The sequence below is a fragment of the Melopsittacus undulatus genome, chromosome Z, assembly GCF_012275295.1.
Source record: "Melopsittacus undulatus isolate bMelUnd1 chromosome Z, bMelUnd1.mat.Z, whole genome shotgun sequence".
NCBI lineage: Eukaryota > Metazoa > Chordata > Aves > Psittaciformes > Psittaculidae > Melopsittacus > Melopsittacus undulatus.
The window spans coordinates 12,946,811-12,965,342 of record NC_047557.1 but is presented as its reverse complement, the minus strand read 5'-3'; the positions used below and the strand labels follow the sequence as shown (position 1 = coordinate 12,965,342).

General features: G+C 42.9%; 1 protein-coding gene across 1 annotated transcript; it reads right to left on the bottom strand.

The window, feature by feature from the left end:
• Window positions 1-439: 439 nt before the first annotated feature.
• Window positions 440-17,079, bottom strand: IL7R (interleukin 7 receptor). The gene is made up of 8 exons (XM_005152114.3): window positions 16,980-17,079; window positions 11,238-11,376; window positions 8,227-8,381; window positions 6,447-6,601; window positions 5,251-5,428; window positions 4,318-4,408; window positions 2,407-2,482; window positions 440-943 (listed from the first exon to the last, which is right to left on the bottom strand). The coding sequence occupies exons 1-8, from the start codon at window positions 17,077-17,079 to the stop codon at window positions 440-442; spliced, it is 1,398 nt and encodes a 465-aa protein (XP_005152171.2).
• Between the last annotated feature and the right edge of the window lie 1,453 nt (window positions 17,080-18,532).

Genomic DNA, 18,532 nt, shown 5'->3' with positions numbered 1-18,532 from the left:
CTTGACCTACCACTGTTTGAAAGAGATTGGATTCTATTTAGCTTGAATTTGTTGCCATATTCTTGCTTAGATATTAATAAAACCTTAACTCTGCAACCAAGAGGTTAACAGGAGTTCATTATCTTTTACAAGACCTGCTGTGATCCTCAGCTAGGACTGCAGTATCATTGCTCTGGATTAATCAGATCTGAAGATTAAAGTCAGATTGAATTGAAATTTAATTTCTGCTCAGTGGAGATTGTTAATGGCATACTGAGAGCTCAAGTAGGGCCACTTATCACTGAAACGTGGGAGAACCAACTTCCTTGCAGGTATCGTGAAGCACTGCAAGCAGTGCGTTGCAGAGGTTGGAATCCACAGGATGCAGGAAAACAAATCAGAAAGCTTCAGTGTTCCGCTTGTGTTAGAGGAAAAAGATATGCTGTCGTTCCTGCAAGGTTCACTGAACTTTGTAGAAGCTAGACATCGTGACATAGGCTTCCTCATTGTTTGGTGGCCTCATTTCAATGTTAGGCAGCATCTGGGACATGGTGTCACCATGCAGGGGCTCTGGTCCAGGCTGGCTAGAAGGATGTGGTGGAGGAGCAGAGGAAAGGTTGAAATCATCATGGCACAGGGGCACCCTGTTGCTGTGGCACACCTCATATGTGCTGGAGTCACCATCTCCTTCAGTGGCTGCAAAATGGCTGGTACCCAGGAGTCTGTGCAGGGCTTCAGCTGGCCAGATTTCTCCATAAGTCATGGACAGGTTGAAGTTGCTTTTGTCTGTCATTGCAGGGATCATCTTCAAGTCTGATCTGTTCCTAAATTTTTCTGGAAAGTTTGCCTCTGGAGCAGTTGGTGGCTGCAGAAAATTTTCCAGTTCAGCTTTTGCTCGAATGCCATCCACTTTATGGATATGAACGTAACCAAAGCTCTCTGGGTTAAAGCTTATATCAAAATTCTGCATGGCAAAGAGAACAGCATGGACAGTTAACAGTGGGTATTAGCCTAACAAGAAAAGGTACTTTGATATTTCATTTTATTTTAGTAGGGTATTTATTATTTCTTCAACTCTGAAGGTAACCTGGGGCAGGTTAAAGAATAGGTTAGCAAAGGATAAAATATTGGGTGACTTAAAATCCTTTTCCATATTAATCTGTATGTAGCCATTGTCCTCCTACAAGCAGCACCACTGAAGAGTGTTTTATGCTGTACACACTGTGGTGGGAACTGGTGTTTCAGAGGCTTTTCTGAGCTGCACATCTATTTGCACACCTGCCATCTCACAGGAATGAGTGCCAACCCAGTCAGTTCCTTTCAGTTTTACCTTCCTAATTTAGCAGTGAAGGAAGTAAAAGTTTGCCACAGCTTCCTGAAACACATTAGGAATCCTGCACAGGGGAGCATGGGGGGGGTGGGAGAGTCATCTTAGATGTCCTGTTAAATATTATTACATTTAAAAAATAATATAAACCACTAGTAGAACTACATGTGGATCCTAAAACTGGCTCCTGAGCAGAACATGCTAATAATGTACCAACTGGAGAGAACAGGGCTGATGAGTTTCTTAGTGAAAAAAAAAAAAAAACGCACTAGGCACATACTTTTAAGGTTACTGCCTCACATTATGGTTAGTAGTATTTGACCATGTGGCTTTTGTCTGGCAGGGCAGTTCATGTACTATCATACATGTGTATGAGCAACTCTGCTGGCTGTGTAAGGGTACATGGGGATCATCAGGGACATTTGCAAAGGGTCCTCGTCCAGTCCCACAATCAGTTTCATAGAATCACAGGAGTGTCTTGGTTGGAAAGGACCTCTGAAGTCTAACTGGTCCAACCTTTTGCCAGAAGCAGGACTTGGACTGGGTCATCCAGAACCTTATCACCCTACTCTTGAACCCTTCCAGCAAAGGAGAACCTACCTTTTCTGTGGGCAACCTACACAAAGTTTAATTGTTTTTGTGGAGAAAGATTTCTTCCTCATATCCAGATGAAGTTTGCCCTGAAGCAACATATACCTGTTGCTTCTGGTCCTGTTACCATGCATTGTTATGGCAAGAGGATCTCTACCATCTCCCTACCTAGACTTCAGGTATTGGAAGGTTGTAATTATTAGTCCTTACCTTGAGCTAAGCTTCCTTTTTTCTATAAACAAACTCCATCATTTCTTCATATATGAAGTCCTCCAGCCCTCTTTGACTTCACACAAGTCAAAGCTCAGGCACTAGTTGAATTGTGTGTTATTTCCCTACACCTGCCTAGCATCTGCCTATGCAAATGAGGGCTCTCTTCAGTGAAATGTAGAAGTAATTTCAGAATGATGTCTCAGATCCTGCAGCAACTGCACATACTATCTCTTGTGAGTGATAGTTTTGTTCACAGTAGTCTATATTCCAGTGAAAACAACAATAGAAGTACATACATTTTTTGGCTTCTTGCATAGCTGCTCCAAGGTTTTTTTGTGATCAGGAAGGTTTGGCCACACAGCAGGCTTGATCCTAAAACATCAACAGTGAACAAAAAAGGTGTTCAACAGCAGCAAAAGAGGGATATGTTCATATTGCATCATTTATATTAATTCTCACAAAGCCTTAGGGCTAAGTGTAATTACCCAGAAAAACAACAGAGAAGTTTCAGAATAAAAGAAAAACAGAAGGAGAGTCATAAAGGTTACTGAATAGTCATTGTTCTTTTGAGTGAACCAATTGTCACAGCTAAAGGAAAACACTTTACCAAGTACTGGAAAAGCAGCATACTGTGCTGGCAAAGAGCTTGTTTGCATCTAGCTGTGCTAACAGGGTTTTTCATAGTGAAATCAATTTCTGAAAGTGAAAAAAGATGCTGTGGTTAAAGTGCGAATTTGCCGATATTTACTTCTACATGTTTACCTACTTCAAAGATCTGCATATTGTACCAGTCCTTGGCTAGCTATCTGTGTTTCTGGTATCTGTATTGTAGTCTTGTCACACAGGTCTCATTTTTACTGCCTCAATTATCAAAGTTCTCATCTTGTGCTGCCGGAAACCCTCTGCTATGAAGCATCTAGAGAATATTGCCTGACTGACATTCAGTGTTGCAATGATGTATCTATAGGTGTAAATGAATATATTTTTTGTGTGGGTTTTTTTTTTTTGTGTGCTGTATATGTGGGTATATATGCACATGCATAAACCCTTCTTTTGAAAAGGGGAATCTCTGTGTCCAGAAAGTTTCACCTGTTTTTTTAGCACTTTAACAGGTCTTCTAATAGAAAAAGAACTGCAATATCTCAGCAACACTAAAGAGCAAGATATAAGATATATATAAATCTCAAGCCACATCTCTGCTTCCAAATAAAACGGGACCAAGGGAGTGTTCCCTGACAGATAAGTTCAGTGTCTAAAATGTTTAATTATTAAAATAGTTCTTGGCATGGTTTGATCAAGGCCAACTAGCACATTTCCAGGAAATCCTCATGTGTAATTCAGGAGTTAGTACAGGCCAAGTGCTGTCCTCAAAAAGCAGCTCACATGCAGCCATCTCTCTGAATGCCAATGGAGCTGGATGCCACAGACAAGCTGTTCCGAATGCCACCCGACAGGCCTGGGCTTTCTGTCTTGCAAGGGGGTCATTTCCTATGAACTCAGGATTTCTTTCACTTCAGATTCTGGTTTCACCAGGTTGTTCGTGTATGCGTTCATTGTCTTTAGTTTGTCATTATCTATTCTATATAAGCATATGCAGCCATGTATTTTAAAACACATCTACAGTTATTTACTGCTGTGTAGCTGATATATGAAGAAAACCCAAAACAAAGGACTGCCTGTGTAATGACTGTACCTCCAGTCCCACTTCTGCTATGGCTGCTTTGGTGGGGGATGTTTCACCATATATCTGGAGAGGCAGCTGACACCATCAAGCCCTTGTTGCAGAGAGCTCTGTGATGCTGCTTCTGAAAGTACTGCAGAGCAAGAACTCTGCTGACTCAGGCTACGAAAGGGAAAGAGACAATCTCCCTGATAGACTGTTTCCACATCTCCTGGGACTTTGCTAAAATCTTTTCAAGCAGGTTGCTTTCTTCTCTGGAGCTGTGGTGACTTCAGCTCCCCAAAGGTCCCAGTGTTTCAAGCCCAAAACTGAAGTATGCTAAAAGTGGCAGGTCATCTTCTGCCTGCCAACAACCTCTCTTGTACTGTCCACTTCTACTCTTTGCCTGCCTTTGTCTTAATATAGAAGCTGAGAGACGGAAAGAGCATACTCCTTAGTATAGCAAGAAAACAGGGAAAGTAATAAGACTGTCAGAACAGGATTGGCTTCCAGTATTTTTTTTCTCATATAAGGGGACTTAGATTACCTGTTTTCCCAAAAAGTTACGAGCAGGACAATCATGACAATGGACAGCATGAATCCCAGGATGGAAACTATAACCACGACCACACTGCTGTCTAAAGAAAATCAAAGAACGTCAGCCAATGAATACAAATGCCTCACCGTTAAGCAACAGTAACTTGTAATGTCTCTTCAGACAATAAATCAGGAATTAATGCCAAGCATTGCACCTGCGTCTCATTGGACTGTGTAGTGGTGCATTTCTCCTGCATTTCTGAAGGAGGAAAGAGTAGGCTGCCAGAGTATCAGCCCTTGGCTGAGCTCCAGGCTGCGTTCCCAGGTTGGATTAAAGCAGCTCAAAGTGCTATCACCTCCATTGTGTCGAAGCCACCATGTGCCACATCCTTACAGCAGCACCAAAGTGTCTTCTAACACACATATTGGCAAGATACCCCCAGGGACTGAAGGGACCCAAGGACCAAGAGAATTATTCATGTTTACAAGTGCAGTTATGAGATTTTATCGCTTATCGTGTTTGTGATGAAAGTGCCATGTTCACACACAAGTCCAGGGCCTTGAAATGGGTTGTGTTTCGCCACTCTTTGTGCCTTAACTAAAATTCTCAGTGCAAGCTGGTACTTCTTCCTGCATGCCAAGAGGCAGCAAGCAGGAATGAGTCAGACTTCACCCCCCTTTGCACCTCCCTCATGCCCTTGTGTCAGCATTTCATCTTATGAGTGAGATTTAATTACACATGGGGAGTGAGCCCCAGGCAGATTGATACAGCTGCTCTCTGGGTCATCTCCTCCGGGTTGCCCAGTGCCTGTGAGGGCTGAGCTCTGCCAGGGGCTCATCACTCCCCGTGCTCTAGACACTGCTGCTGCTGGGGCTGGCCAGGGAGCCAAGAGCCCCTTGCTCCCCTTTCTTTTACATGGACCAAAGCGGTTTCTGCCCTTACAACTCCCTGTTGAGGGTTGCTCCCTTGTGGTTCTGAAGCTCTTCAAAGTGCTCCATTCACTCCATGTTCCCTTAAAGTAGTCTCTGTTGGGCTGCGAACGTACTTTCACCTCATACGATGCATCATTTTCAAGGTTTTTCCCCAGTAATTTTACCTGAAGGTATGGTGACTCTATTGTCTAAACACACAAAAAAATATAATTATTTTTCTGGAAGACACAGGCAAAGCATCTTTGATTTTCAGCGAAATGTGGAAGATCAGGTGCATCCCTGCAGTACTGTGCTACTTGCTCTGTCTCTGGTTATTATACAGCTGGTCATGGAGGCATCAGTGTAGCTTAACAGAGAGGCAGTCCAGACAGTATCAAGAGAAGAAATAAGCAGTGGGTAAAATCTCTTCGGAAAACAGCTGGAAGTATTAACTGCACTATGCTACTGCCAGCACTGCAGTGGCTCAGAAGAGGGAGGGGGGGAAGATACATTTGTGCGGGATGAAAAGGCAACTTCTACAAGAGCAGATATAGGACAGAAGCTGAAAGAAGTGGAGCTCTTCATTTCAATTTATTTGGTTGCCTGAATCCTTCTCTTTTTCTATCTACAGTTCTCCTGTGTTCCCTCCATAAAACCCAGGTTTAGTCCAAGCTTTCAAACATCTGGACTTGCGTTTGCTCAGCTGCTCTTGTGACAGGGGACACAGAGGTCCCAGCAGCCAGGCAGCCCAAACCAGACCCAGATCCCAGGGAGCTGCTGCCCTAAATGTGGTGTGAGTGCAGGAGAGCTGCAGGGCTGCACATGAAGCTGGGAGAGGCTCAGTGAAAAGGGACACAAAGAAACTCTTTCTAAGTAAGGAAAGGAGTCATATGGTTTACTGAGTGAGGGGCATAGAAAATGACAGTAAAACCACAATAGCAAAGAGCAAGCCATCCAGACCTGAAGGTGGCTTGTTACATTATGTCTTCCCACTGCAAAGCCTGAATGAATGGAACTTCATTAGACCAGAAAAGTGTCTGACAGTCATGGGCGCTGCCAGTCTGGAACTGTTTTGACTGAAGGATATTACAGATGCCAAATATTGCACCTCTCCAAGTTTCCATCTGGAGAACCATAGAAATGCAGATTTTTTTACATGACACTGGTATTTCTGATAATGTGCAATTTCAGAAATTAGTGTAAGCTCAACAATACATCATTACTTACCTGCCAAGTACCTTTTTCCTGACGATAGGCAATTTGGTGTATTAATTTGTCACTTAAGTATTTCTTCCGTGAGTGTGGTGAACTATAATGAATAAGATACTCATTTGCCTCCTTTTGGTATGTGATGTTTACATTGAATGGTACTTCAGGCTTAACTGCAAATGGTAACAAGGATGTAACAGAATAAAACATTATTACAAAATAAAGAGGTTTTAAAAAGTAGGGGGGGAAAAGTCCCTTCAAGTTACAGTGTCTGCATGGTGACCTATCTTTAGCAAGCGCTGGCCTGAGCTGTGTGAGCCTCACACTGAGCCCCAGTGCATCCTTACACCTTAGTCCGGAAAGGGGCTTGCTTTTGACCTCATGGATCAGTAGTGTGACCAGCAGGGATAGTGCTTCCTAGGGATCTGACATTTAGTCTTGGAATGCAATTCCTGAGCATGCCCACCCCTGTGGCACTGCCTGAAGACCTGCAATTCAGTCTGCCTAGTCAGTGTCTGAGACGGAGACTGCATGGCAGAGCTAATCACTGCTCTGAAAAGAAGGCACTAGCGAGCAAACGATATGGGTACAACTGCCTATAGCTGTCAGGGCAGTGAGGTAAAGTATGACAGTGTTCAATGTAGAAGAGGGGCCTGTGGCCCTTACTATGAACCTGCCCCTGATCTGTCTGCTGGAGGTTGTGTCAAATGACCATCTGTGTACATACAAGTGGCATACAGATGGTATGTTTTGGACTTAACAGTCCAAAATGCAGTCCTCAGGACTCCCCAAGAGGTATCTGATCTGGATGTGCGTGAGGTCTGCAGGGATCTGTGTCTGTGTCACTGAGGCTTCATGAATGTGCCATGTAAAGTACATCAGCTGTCACAGGAAGAGAGAACCCACACCTCTCTCCTCTCAGGAAAACACATATAACCAGACATTAAGTCCACTCCTTCTGCACCCCCATATGTATAATCCTTTAATGCAGAACCACAGTTTCCAGAGGAAACACTGCCAGAGACAGCACATAAACGGAGAGGTAATTATTACAAAACTACCGGATGGGGGCAGAATGTTTCATAGAAGAGGGATGTCACAGTGCCTACTGACAAAGGTAAAGCAATGTGGCACTAGAGCAGACCAGAGCTACCCTACATGGGCTTTTCTGCAGCCTCCAGATGAGACCAAATCCCAAGAGGGGTAAGTCCTAAGGAGACCCACTTCCCCAGAGTTCCCTGTTTCTTGGCCCAAGCATGTCCCTGTCATGGCTTTGAGGAGCCCATTCATGGTCTCTCAGTGTCCCTTCTGTGCTGCAGGATGCCTGAGCACCTTGTTCAGACAACAGGCTCCGCCTAGAAGCAAGGTATGAAATAGTGAAATCTTGTAGTTTTACTGTCCCTGTGCTGCTGAGCTCATGCTATACATAGGGCAGTCAGTCCTGAAACTGCATGTTCCCCACGGAGGCATGAACAAAATTTCCCTGCTTGACAGTTCATTCACACGCATGAGCAGCTGCTTCACCCATGTGCATTACTCAGCCTGTGTCCTGATCTGGGCAGAGTGTTACACTAAGCCAAAATTCAGCTGCATATTTTGAATGGAAGTTAATGTTTGTCTTTGAAGCAAGGGGAGCACCACACTCTGCCACACCCCAGTCGAAGTTCTGTAACTTGCTAGGACACTACTTTATACCAACTCTGTGTTATCCAGATTGATGTTTAGGCTTTGAGCTGGGCTAATTTTTTCCCCAGTAACATCTATATCTTAAAAATGTCCAAAATGTTAATTGTCTTACCAATGTCAGTTACCACCAGACTCCTGCAGACCCTTCTCTTCATTTCAGAGTCCATGCAAATGTACTTATTTGAGAGTATATCAGTGAACTGTAAGAAATACACATCTTCTTGTTTCTCCATGTTGAGGCACACATAATTGCTGTCTTCTTTGGTACTGTTGACCAAAGTGACACAACATTAATTTCTTCTCAGTCTTTCTATAACATAGTAAGGGAGGAAACCTCTTTACTCATTTCACAGTAACTGAAGTGAGATTCCATGTGAACTAAGAAAGAATGCCATGCAAAGAAGGGGTTTAAACGATTGATAGTGTTTTTCCTAGTGGTCTTTGAGCAAAATAATCAAATTACATGAGTCACAGAAAGAGTCCTCAAGCTCTCTAGGAAAATGCAGTTAGGAAATTGGAGATGTATGTGTTAAAAAACTTTGTAACTGTAAACATTTTCTTACTGCTACTTTTGTTGAATACAGGGCAATAGCTTTAGATGCTCACTGAAGATAATGAGAAATTTCTTATTGACTCAAGTGGTAGCAAATACAGGGTCAGCAGTCAGTCAAACTGTTAAGGACTCATATATTATAGTTTCAGAGTTAGAATTGCATCCGTGTGTTCCTCCATCTGCGTAATACCCATGTCTAAGGACTGTCACAAAATTTCAGTAAGAATGAATCTTATGAAAATAGACAAATTCTAAGAAACTAGGTAGGAAAAAATTAGTAGCAATTAGACTAGCAAGATAAAAGAAATCCACATCTGATGCTGGTTGCTATGGATCTTTCAGTATCAGGAAAACAGGCAAAGGGCAAAGCAGAAGTATACTAAAAAAACAAAACCTGACCTTCTTCAGCTACGTGCATCAGTTTAAACATAAAGGTGGAAAAGAGTTTCAAGACCTTAATGAGAAGTGGAGACAAATGATGTGTTTGGTAACTGCTGGGTTTCTGTTTAATCATTCTAGTGTGGGTTTTGCATGTCTGTGTTTGTGAAGACAATTGTTTAATTTTTGCTTACACTAGATAAAGGCATTTTCCCTGCAGTGGAGAATCAGCCTTCTTGCCAAAGAATTTTCTGTGAAAAGGATCTGCTTCTTCAAAAGACATTTTTAATTTCCACTTGGTAAAGCAAGGCTTAGGGCTTTTTAGATATCATTTAGTTTAAAGAAGAAGTATTCTCAGTTCATGCTAGGCTACATCCATAATTAGAGGTGTTCCAGAGCAACAAAAGCAAGATCAGGACTATTGGAGATGTTATAGTGCCCTTTACAGACCCTTCCAGTTGTTTTCTTTCCTTTTTAGGGAACTATGTTCTGTTTCACTAAGCTCCTCTTCCTTGCTGAACATGGTATTAAAACTTCATAAAACAGTCTTAAACAAAATGTTGTGTAGCTTTGCTGCTCCTTTTCCCCAGAATATGGCAACATGACACAGTGGTGCATGATGAAATCCATCTGCAGGTCCTGAAGGAGCTGGTGAATGAAGTTGCAAAGCCACTGGCCATCGTATTTGACCAATCATGGCAGCCAGGTGAAGTTCCTGATGACTGGGAAAAGGGAAATATAACCTCCATTTTCGAGAAGGGGAAAATGGATGACCCAGGGAATTACAGACCAGTCAGTCTCACCTCTGTGCCTGGCAAAATCTGGGAGCAGATTCTCCTGGAAGGCATGCTAAGGCACATGAAAAACAACAAGGTGCTTGGTGACAGCCAGCATGGCTTCACTAAGGGGAAATCCTGCCTGAACAATTTGGTGGCCTTCTATGATGAGGCTACAGAACTGATGGACAGGGATAGAGCAGTTGACATTATCTACTGGACCTGTGCAAAACGTTTGACACTGTCCCACACAACAATCTTGTCTCTAAATTGGAGAGACATCAATTTGATAGGTGGACCACTCTGTGGATAAAGAACAAAGAGTTGTGGTCAGCAGCTCAATGTCTAGCTGGAGACCAGTAACAAGTGGTGTCCCTTGGATTGGTGTTGGAACCGGTCTTGTTCAACACCTTTGTTGGTGACATGGAAGTGGGATTGACTGCACCCTCAGCAGGTTTGCCGATGACACCAAGATGTGGTTTAGATGATATGCTGGAGGGAAGGAATGCCATCCAGAGGGACCTTGACACACTTGTGAGGTGGGCTGATGCCAACCCCATGAAGCTTAACCATGACAAGTGCAAGGTCCTACACCTGGGTCAGAGCAATCCCAGTCACAGCTACAGGTTGGGCAGAGAAGAAATTCAGAGCAGCCCTGCAGAGAAGGACTTGGGGGTGTTGCTCAATGAGAAAATGAACATGAGCCGGCTTCAGTGTGCACTTACAGCCCAGAAAGCCAATCGTATCCTGGGCTGCATCAAAAGTAGCATGACCAGCAGGTCAAAGGAGGTGATCCTGCCCCTCTACTCTGCTCTCGTGAGACCCCACTTGGAGTATTGTGTGCAGTTCTGGTGTCCTCAGCATAAAAAGGACATGGAACTGTTGGAACAAGTCCAGAGAAGGGCCACGAGGATGATCGGAGGACTGGAGCATTTCCCATATGAAGATAGGCTGAGAAAGTTGGGACTATTTAGCCTGGAGAAGAGAAGGCTGCATGGAAACCTTATAGCAGCCTTCCAGTATCTGAAGGGGGCCTGTGGGGATGCTGGGGATGAATAATTCATGAGGGACTGTAGTGACAGGACAAGGGGTAATGGGTTAAAACTTAAACAGAGTAAGTTTAGGTTGTATATAAGGAAGAAATTCTTTACTGTTAGGATGGTGAGGCACTGGAATGGGTTGCCCAGGGAAGTTGTGAATGCTTCATCCCTGATGGTTTTCAAGGCCAGATTGGACAGAGCGTTGGGTGAGGTTTGTGGTTTAGTGTGAGATGTCCCTGGTGTCCCTGCTCACTGCAGGGGGGCTGGAACTGGATGATCTTAAGGTTCTTTCCAACCCTAACTGTTCTATGATTCCATGATTCTATAGTATATCATTTCCTAGACATTCACCTAAGCATGAACTAACAGCACTTACCACAGGGCCAGGGTATAGTTAGTGTTGTGAGGAGGCAGCTCGGTAAAATTGCAGGTCAGGCTGCTATAGGAATCCTTAAATTCCAGCTGGCTGAAGCATTCAATGTCTAAATTGTCTGGTTCATCATCTCCGAAAGTCCCTAAAGAGAGATTAGCAGGCTATTATAGAAGTAAATCCATGAGTGTATTTGATTTGGAGCACCACTGTATAGGGGTTTGCTTCTTTATCTGATTCCCTGAAAGTAAGAGGATCAACCTACCTGTTTTATAAAAAAGCAAAGAAAGCTTTTTAGAAATTAAATTAAAAGCTACTTGGCCATTTCAAGGTTGCTTTCCCTGCCTGCCAGTGAAGCCTGTTTACTTAACACACACAAAAGTGCATTCTGCATCATCTGTCTGCAAACTACAAAAACTCCACACTGTCACATCTGAATGTAAATCTCATATCTGAAAATCATCTCAGAATGTTCTCAAAGATGTTTTGCTGTTAGGAACCACAAACTGCTACTATCCTTGGACATGCTAAGGGGTGCAAGACATGTTCACAATGTCCACTGAAAAGCAGTATATTCAAGTCAAGGATGGAAACACTGGAAAATAAATGGAACGGAAACATGCACTGAGGGATATATTCTGCACACTAACTGCTAGAAGTGTCTGGGGCTGGTGCTCAAGGCTAACAAATAAACAATAAAGAAAAAGAAAGAGCAAGTGAAACACAGAAGTTAGAGAAATATCTCGTATTCAGACTCCATAGGCAGAGCTTTTATACAAACTGCAGTGATTAGTGTTTTACTTTGTATAGTAAATCTTTATTTCTTCAAGAAAGTGCCTCTTGCTTCCAAAAAGATAGTATTTTCTTTTTCTGCCTGTCTCTCCTCTCTTTTATGTGCTCCCTAGCACATTTTTTTTCATCTATCCCAAGGTTATTTAAATAGACAGAATAACAAAAATAAATAGCAATCTCTCTTTTTTTTTTAATGGAGTTTGGGAGAAGTATCTTAATGAGGTGTTTATAGGGTTTGGTTTATTTTTGTGGATATGAGAATTGGTCATATGAGCAATGAGAATAAGAAAAGCAAGGACTAGTTTCAACTGGAGTTATTTGTATAGAAATTTCAGCTTAAGAAAGCCTCAAAGCACATCAGACACCTTGTAGCTTCAAAGCAGCAGACCCACAGAGGAGGATGCACTCTCAGCAGTTGCCATTGCTGCATCACCATCAGGACCAGCCGCATCAAAGGTGGCTAAAAGTGCCCAAGGAGCATCCTCCTGCCCATGCTGCGGTGGGCTGGCCTTTCACTGGGTTACTGAGAAGACAGGAAAATGACCTTGGTGGTTTTAGGAAGGCAAGAGTATTTTGGTGTCATGATGCAAGTTGAAGATGTCCCCGCTCACTGAAGGGAGGTTGGACTAGATGATGTTTGAAGGTCCCTTCCAACTCAAACCCTTCTATGATTCTAAGTAAGCCCCATTTTGATTCTATTGCAAAGTTTTCTGAAATGTCACAAATTTGGGCTCAGGAGGGAAAGCTCAGACTTTCTGCCAGAATATGTGGCTTCCTGCAATTTGCTTTGGTGACTAATAACATAATCATCGTTTGACTAAGAGCAAATGTCCCAAGTCCTACACTTGGCAGGTATGAGGTCAGTGAACCTAAGACTGATGCTTTTGAGAGGAGTCCTCTCTGGCAGAAACTGCCAGTTCAGCCTCATTTCATGAATCTCACCCACCATAGCTGAGCTCATCATGGTTTCACAGCAGGGAGAAAGCAGGAGATTAATTTTTATTGCTTTAAAATGTAAGTCAAGAGCATCACTCCACATGGTCGCTATCAGCACTGGTTCCTCTTGACCTTGGAGCTCAGGTGCATTTGGAGTAGGGCTTTGAGTAAGAGGAGAAATTCATAAGTCAGTCAGGAATGCAGAGAAAAACACAAAAGCAGGGGAGGCAGGGGCTAGGACAGGTGCTGCTGCCACCAGCAGCTGTGGTGGGCAGCAGGAAGGAGGGGTGCATCTGATACTGCACTGATCCAGCACCCGCAGGCAGAGCTCTCCCCCAAGTTAAGATTTAGTGGCCATTTGCCAGCATGAACAACTGGTGCAGAGAAGCAATTACTAGTCTTGCCTTCTCACCACAGTTCTGGTGGATCTGTCCCCAGGGGACCCCATCTCTCACTGAAGAGCAACAGAATGCAGCATCTTCCAACAGTGCCGCAGTTTTGAGGGGATAATATGTGCAGCACAGATATGGACAAAGCAGGTACTGTACAAAGCCTCCCTATTTGAATGTTGCATTCAAAAGAGAGGCATAGAAGTCAGTGAAACTCTAGAACAAGTCCTGCAGCAGTTTCACACAGGTGAGAGTCTTGACCAACACAGCCCTGAGCCATCTGGGTAGAAATAAAAGAACAGAAATGTATATTACATAAAGTTACATATTTGTGGGTGAAAGTGTGTGCATATATGTATACATATATTCAAAACGCAAGGAATAACAAGTAAGCTTACATGAATATGCATAAAAATGGAAAACCCCACATATTTTATATACATGAATACATCCAAATCTCACATGCACAGGTATGATACATTTTCTGCCCCTCTAAGACTCTTCTTGCAACTACCAGGAGACTGGCTTATTTATACTCATAGCTACCTCAAGGCAATGTTAAACTTATGAGTTAGGTGACTGATCTTCCTTTACATAAGAGGGAAAAATTGCTTGGTGCTGCTTGTAAATGCAAAGTACATATACCAGATACTGCGCAAACACACACACACTGATGATCATCATATTAATAAATGGAATATAAAAAGAAACTCTTTCAGCTGTCCACTACTGCTTCATTGAAAAATGTCAGAAATCATAGAATCATAGAATGGTTTGGGTTGGAAAGCACCTTAAAATCATTTATTTCCAACCCCTTGCCATGGATAGGGATGCCTCACACTAAACTGTGTTTCCCAAGGCTCTGTCCAGCCTAGCCTTGAAAACTGCCAGGGATGGGGCATTTAGCACTTCTTTGGGTAACTTGTTTCAGTGCCTCATCATCCTTACAGTAAAGAGCTTCTCTGCAAGGATGACTGTAAAATGAAAAAGAAAAAAGTTTTGCCTTGCAGTTCAAAAAGCCACTTACAGCTGGTTTAACCAGCATAGTGCGCCCTTGGTGCTGCCCTGAAAGGAAAGCTTACTTTACCTCTTTGACGCTGAACTTTCACATTGTGATTACATCATTCCTTATTCATGGAAATAACATCCTAACCATAAAATATGTGATAATTAACGCTTGTGAATAGTGTTAAGCAATTTGAAATGCTTTTTCTGGTACAGTTCCTCTGTGGGCAGACCACAATTTTTTGTCCGATGAAAATACACATATAGTCTTAGTTGCACTTCTTCCCTAAACTTCACCATGCATGAATGTGTTTGCTATGTAAATTGTTTTGATGACTGCAGTATGACTCACACTACTAAGGACATTTTTCACAGTTAAAATCTACAGGATTATAATATTTATCTTGAGAAGCCCAGACCGGGCAGAGCCCTGAATCTGGCTGGGCTGAAATCAGGACAGGGCTTGAGAGGGGTGATTCTAAGAAGAGAAAACTCCTCTCATAGCTACAGCCATTGAAGGTGCTTTGCAGAAATGGTTGTCTCTTCGGTCTGGATAACACATGTCAGGCTGGTTCAAATCTCAGCAAGAATATCGTGAGCCTTTAGCAAGAGCAGAATGTTAGCACAGGCTACAGACATGCTTCATCTTTAAGCTCTGAGGCCACTGGGAATAATGACAATGTGTGAAATCAAAGGCACTGCTAAGCACTGCTAAGCACCAGGATTAATGATGGAATTTCCAAAGTCATTGAAGTGACTGTCTACATGAGTAAAGAAATGCAAACTATTTAGTGCTGATCTGGTGCAAGAAGAACTCATTTCAATCACAACAGTTTTGATGGGTGTTGGACAAGCCGTACAAATCTCTGTAGGAAGACCACTGAAGCCAGCTGTCCTGCCCATGAGACCCCACAGTAGGATGACTCCTTCGCCCTCTGCCCATTAGCTTCTGCACCTCCACCTCCATGGCTGCACCTGCTTAGCTCTGCTTGTAACTCTCTTAAGGCTTTGGGGATCTCCACCTCATCCGTTGGGCTGGGAGCCGGTGCTCAGAAAGGAGGAGATGAAGGCAAGTGCTGCCATGAGCTTTCCTCTCATCTGTCCATAAGAGGGGTGAGCTCATGCCTGCATTGGCAGGCGGCACTTTGCCAGGAGACAGTGTGTCAGAGAGGCAAAGAGTGAAAGCCAAACATCCATAAAGGGTGATTCTAAACTGGATTGTTTAATTTGCTGTCTAAACCCATGAGGCTCATAAGGAAGTCATAAAAGCTTCTAATTGTTTAGTGGGGATTTTCTGAATCTGTTTGTCTTTAATTCTAAGCCAATTATGGCTTACTGGAAGCTAGTGACAAAACAAGGAAAGGTTTGATCATATCAGGTTTTGAGAAGTCCAGAAGATTTCAGTGACACCAACAATAAATCACTAGCATTGACCATTCACCACCATAGCTGCTTGACAGAGCTGGCTCTAAACAGCTGCAGACTATATAAATAAAAAGCAAACAGGAAAAAAGGTTGTTGGATGCAGTTCTGAACCACTCAATTTTCTTCTAACTAAAAACATATGCGAATCCTATCTAAGAAAATATATGCATGTTTGTACGTATGTGTACATACACATGTGTTATAATACATGGCATACATGGGAAAATGAGATTCCCTGTCTGTGAGGTAGCATAGGACCACAGCCACTATCTTCCTAAAAAACAAAATCCCGAAATCTCTTTTGCTCCTAAAACTATCGGTACCTGAGAGACTGTCAATGTCCTTCAGATGCAGTGCAATAAGCGCTGTCACTATTGTTTGTTTTGTTTGAGGCTATTAAGAGTTTAACAGATCTGGGACTTCATATGCAAATCCAAATTTTTATGTCCCTTTTGAGAAAAGGAACAGCAGACTGAAAAAGTGGGTTTATTGCTTCTTTTTCTGTTTTGATGCAGTTAAATGATTTTTGCTTCTCTGAGATAATGAAATCTGCTATAACCCTAAATTTAAAGTGTTGAATTAATTTATAATTGAGTAAGGTATGAATGCTCTTAGTGATGGGCTGTGAGAACCCACTGCTCGAGTTGCTGCTTCAGCCATATTACAAGGGAGACTGGGGCTATCCGCCACTTATACCTGATGCAGCTGCTAAAGAAAAAGGGGAAAAGTTTAGCTTTTGAAGCGGAAGTTTGGGCCAAGTTTGGGATACATTAAAACATTTTCTTTGGAGGAAACTAAACTGCCATTGAGAGGTGAATCCAGAACCTCGCCCTTCTCTGATGAGAGATGAGAGTGAGCATGGACTCCAGAAGAATGAAGCAGGTATCTGTTTACAGGCATAATTCCTCACATGAACACTAGATACAATAAGAAAGGATTAACAGGTCTGACCTTGCATACCCTCTGCATACAGCTACATCTTAATTTCATATGAATATAGATGTTACAAGGACACCAAACTCAGGAATTAAATTAAATAGATATCCTCCAGCTCCACATCTGCCAAAGATACTAGCACTAAAAGCAAAAGTCTGAATGCTGAAACACTAGCACATTTAGTCAAGCAGATGCACTTTTGATCTATTAACTCAGGTTTTCCAGGATCATACACAAGTGGAAAGATGAAGATGAAATGACTCACCATCACCATCTGCTGAAGTACAACCACTTTCCCCAAAAGTGGTGTGAAGAAGCAGGACAAAAATGCTCAATACTGTACTTGTCTGTGTCATCCTGAGCATGCTGCATGTGTGCAGTATGTGTGTGTGCAAAACCTGGGCTTGGTTACTTTATACTAGATGCAGAGCAAGCCCATTGCCTGATAAAGAGACCTCAGTCAAGGGGAAATGTAAACATGCCGACAAGGATGACTAGTGGCGGAGCAGGAAGCCACAGGAACAGTATGAAGATATTTGAAGAGCTTTTAATTTGAAACATGCTTTCCCCTTCAAAACTAAGGACCTTCTGTGTCAGTCTCATTGACTTACTGGGCAATATCTAAGTCTGGTGAGTGGGGAGCATGTTTCATGGACACTGATCCTACCTTGGCTAGTGGGATTTTTCCTGCTGATTTTCCTGAGAGAATGGTTTAGTCCTCTTGTCCACTTTCCTTCAGTGGAGGCAAACGGGTCCAAGGGAGAAAAGTTTTCCAGATACAAAACATTAAGAGTGATTGTTGTTTTTATTATTTAAGAGTTCACATCCAAAGGACTGTGGCCAGCAGGTCAAGGGAGGTGATTCTGCTGATCTACTCGGCTTTCATTAGACCCCTCCTGCAGTCCTGCATACAGTTCTGGAGTTTTCAATCCGGGAAAGATATGGACCTGTTGGTGCGGATCCAGAGGAGAGCCACAAAAATGATCGGAGAGATAAAGCACCTCTCCTATGAGGAAAGGATGAGATAGTTGGGGTTGTTCAGCCCAGAGAAGAGAAGGCTCTGGGGAGATGCTTTTGTGGTCTTCCAACATATAAAGGCCATTTATAAGAATGATGGAGAGAGGTGTTTTACCAGGGCCTGTAACAACAGAATAAGGGGCAATGGTTTCAAACTGAAAGAGGGTAGATTTAGATTGGATATGGAGAGGAAGTTTTTTATGATGGGGGTAGTGAGGCACTGGCACAGGTTGCCCAGTGAAGCTGTGGCTGCCCCATTGCTGGAAGTATTCAAGCCCAGTTTGGATGGGGATTTGAGCAACCAGCTCTAGTGGAAGGTGTCCCTGCCCACACAGGGAGGTTGGAACTAGATGATCTTCAAAGGTCTCTTCCAACCCAAACCATGCTGTGATTCTGTGAAGTCCCACATAAGGCAATGCTGACCTAGAAAAGCTGATTTAAAAGATTAATTCTGCAAAACCTAGCTCCTCAGAACAAAGCAGTTACATCTCACATTTTTTTTAGGCATTGGACGAAACAGAGGCAGAATGTGGAGGATAAAAAGAGGCATTAAATATTTCCTTCACACACTCTCTGTGGCTGTATACACCAACGCACGCTAGAGCGTGATGCAGGGCTATGTGCACAGCTGACTGATGTGGCTAGGTACAAGTGAGCTGAAGACCTGAAAGGGAAGAGCAAGCTCTGGCACAACCCTGGCTGCACCAAAAAAGCTTTTTGTCAGAGGCGTAAAGGAAACTGAGGGCAAAGTTGATAAAAGTGCCCAAGAAAACAGAAAAAAATATGACACTATAAGACTCA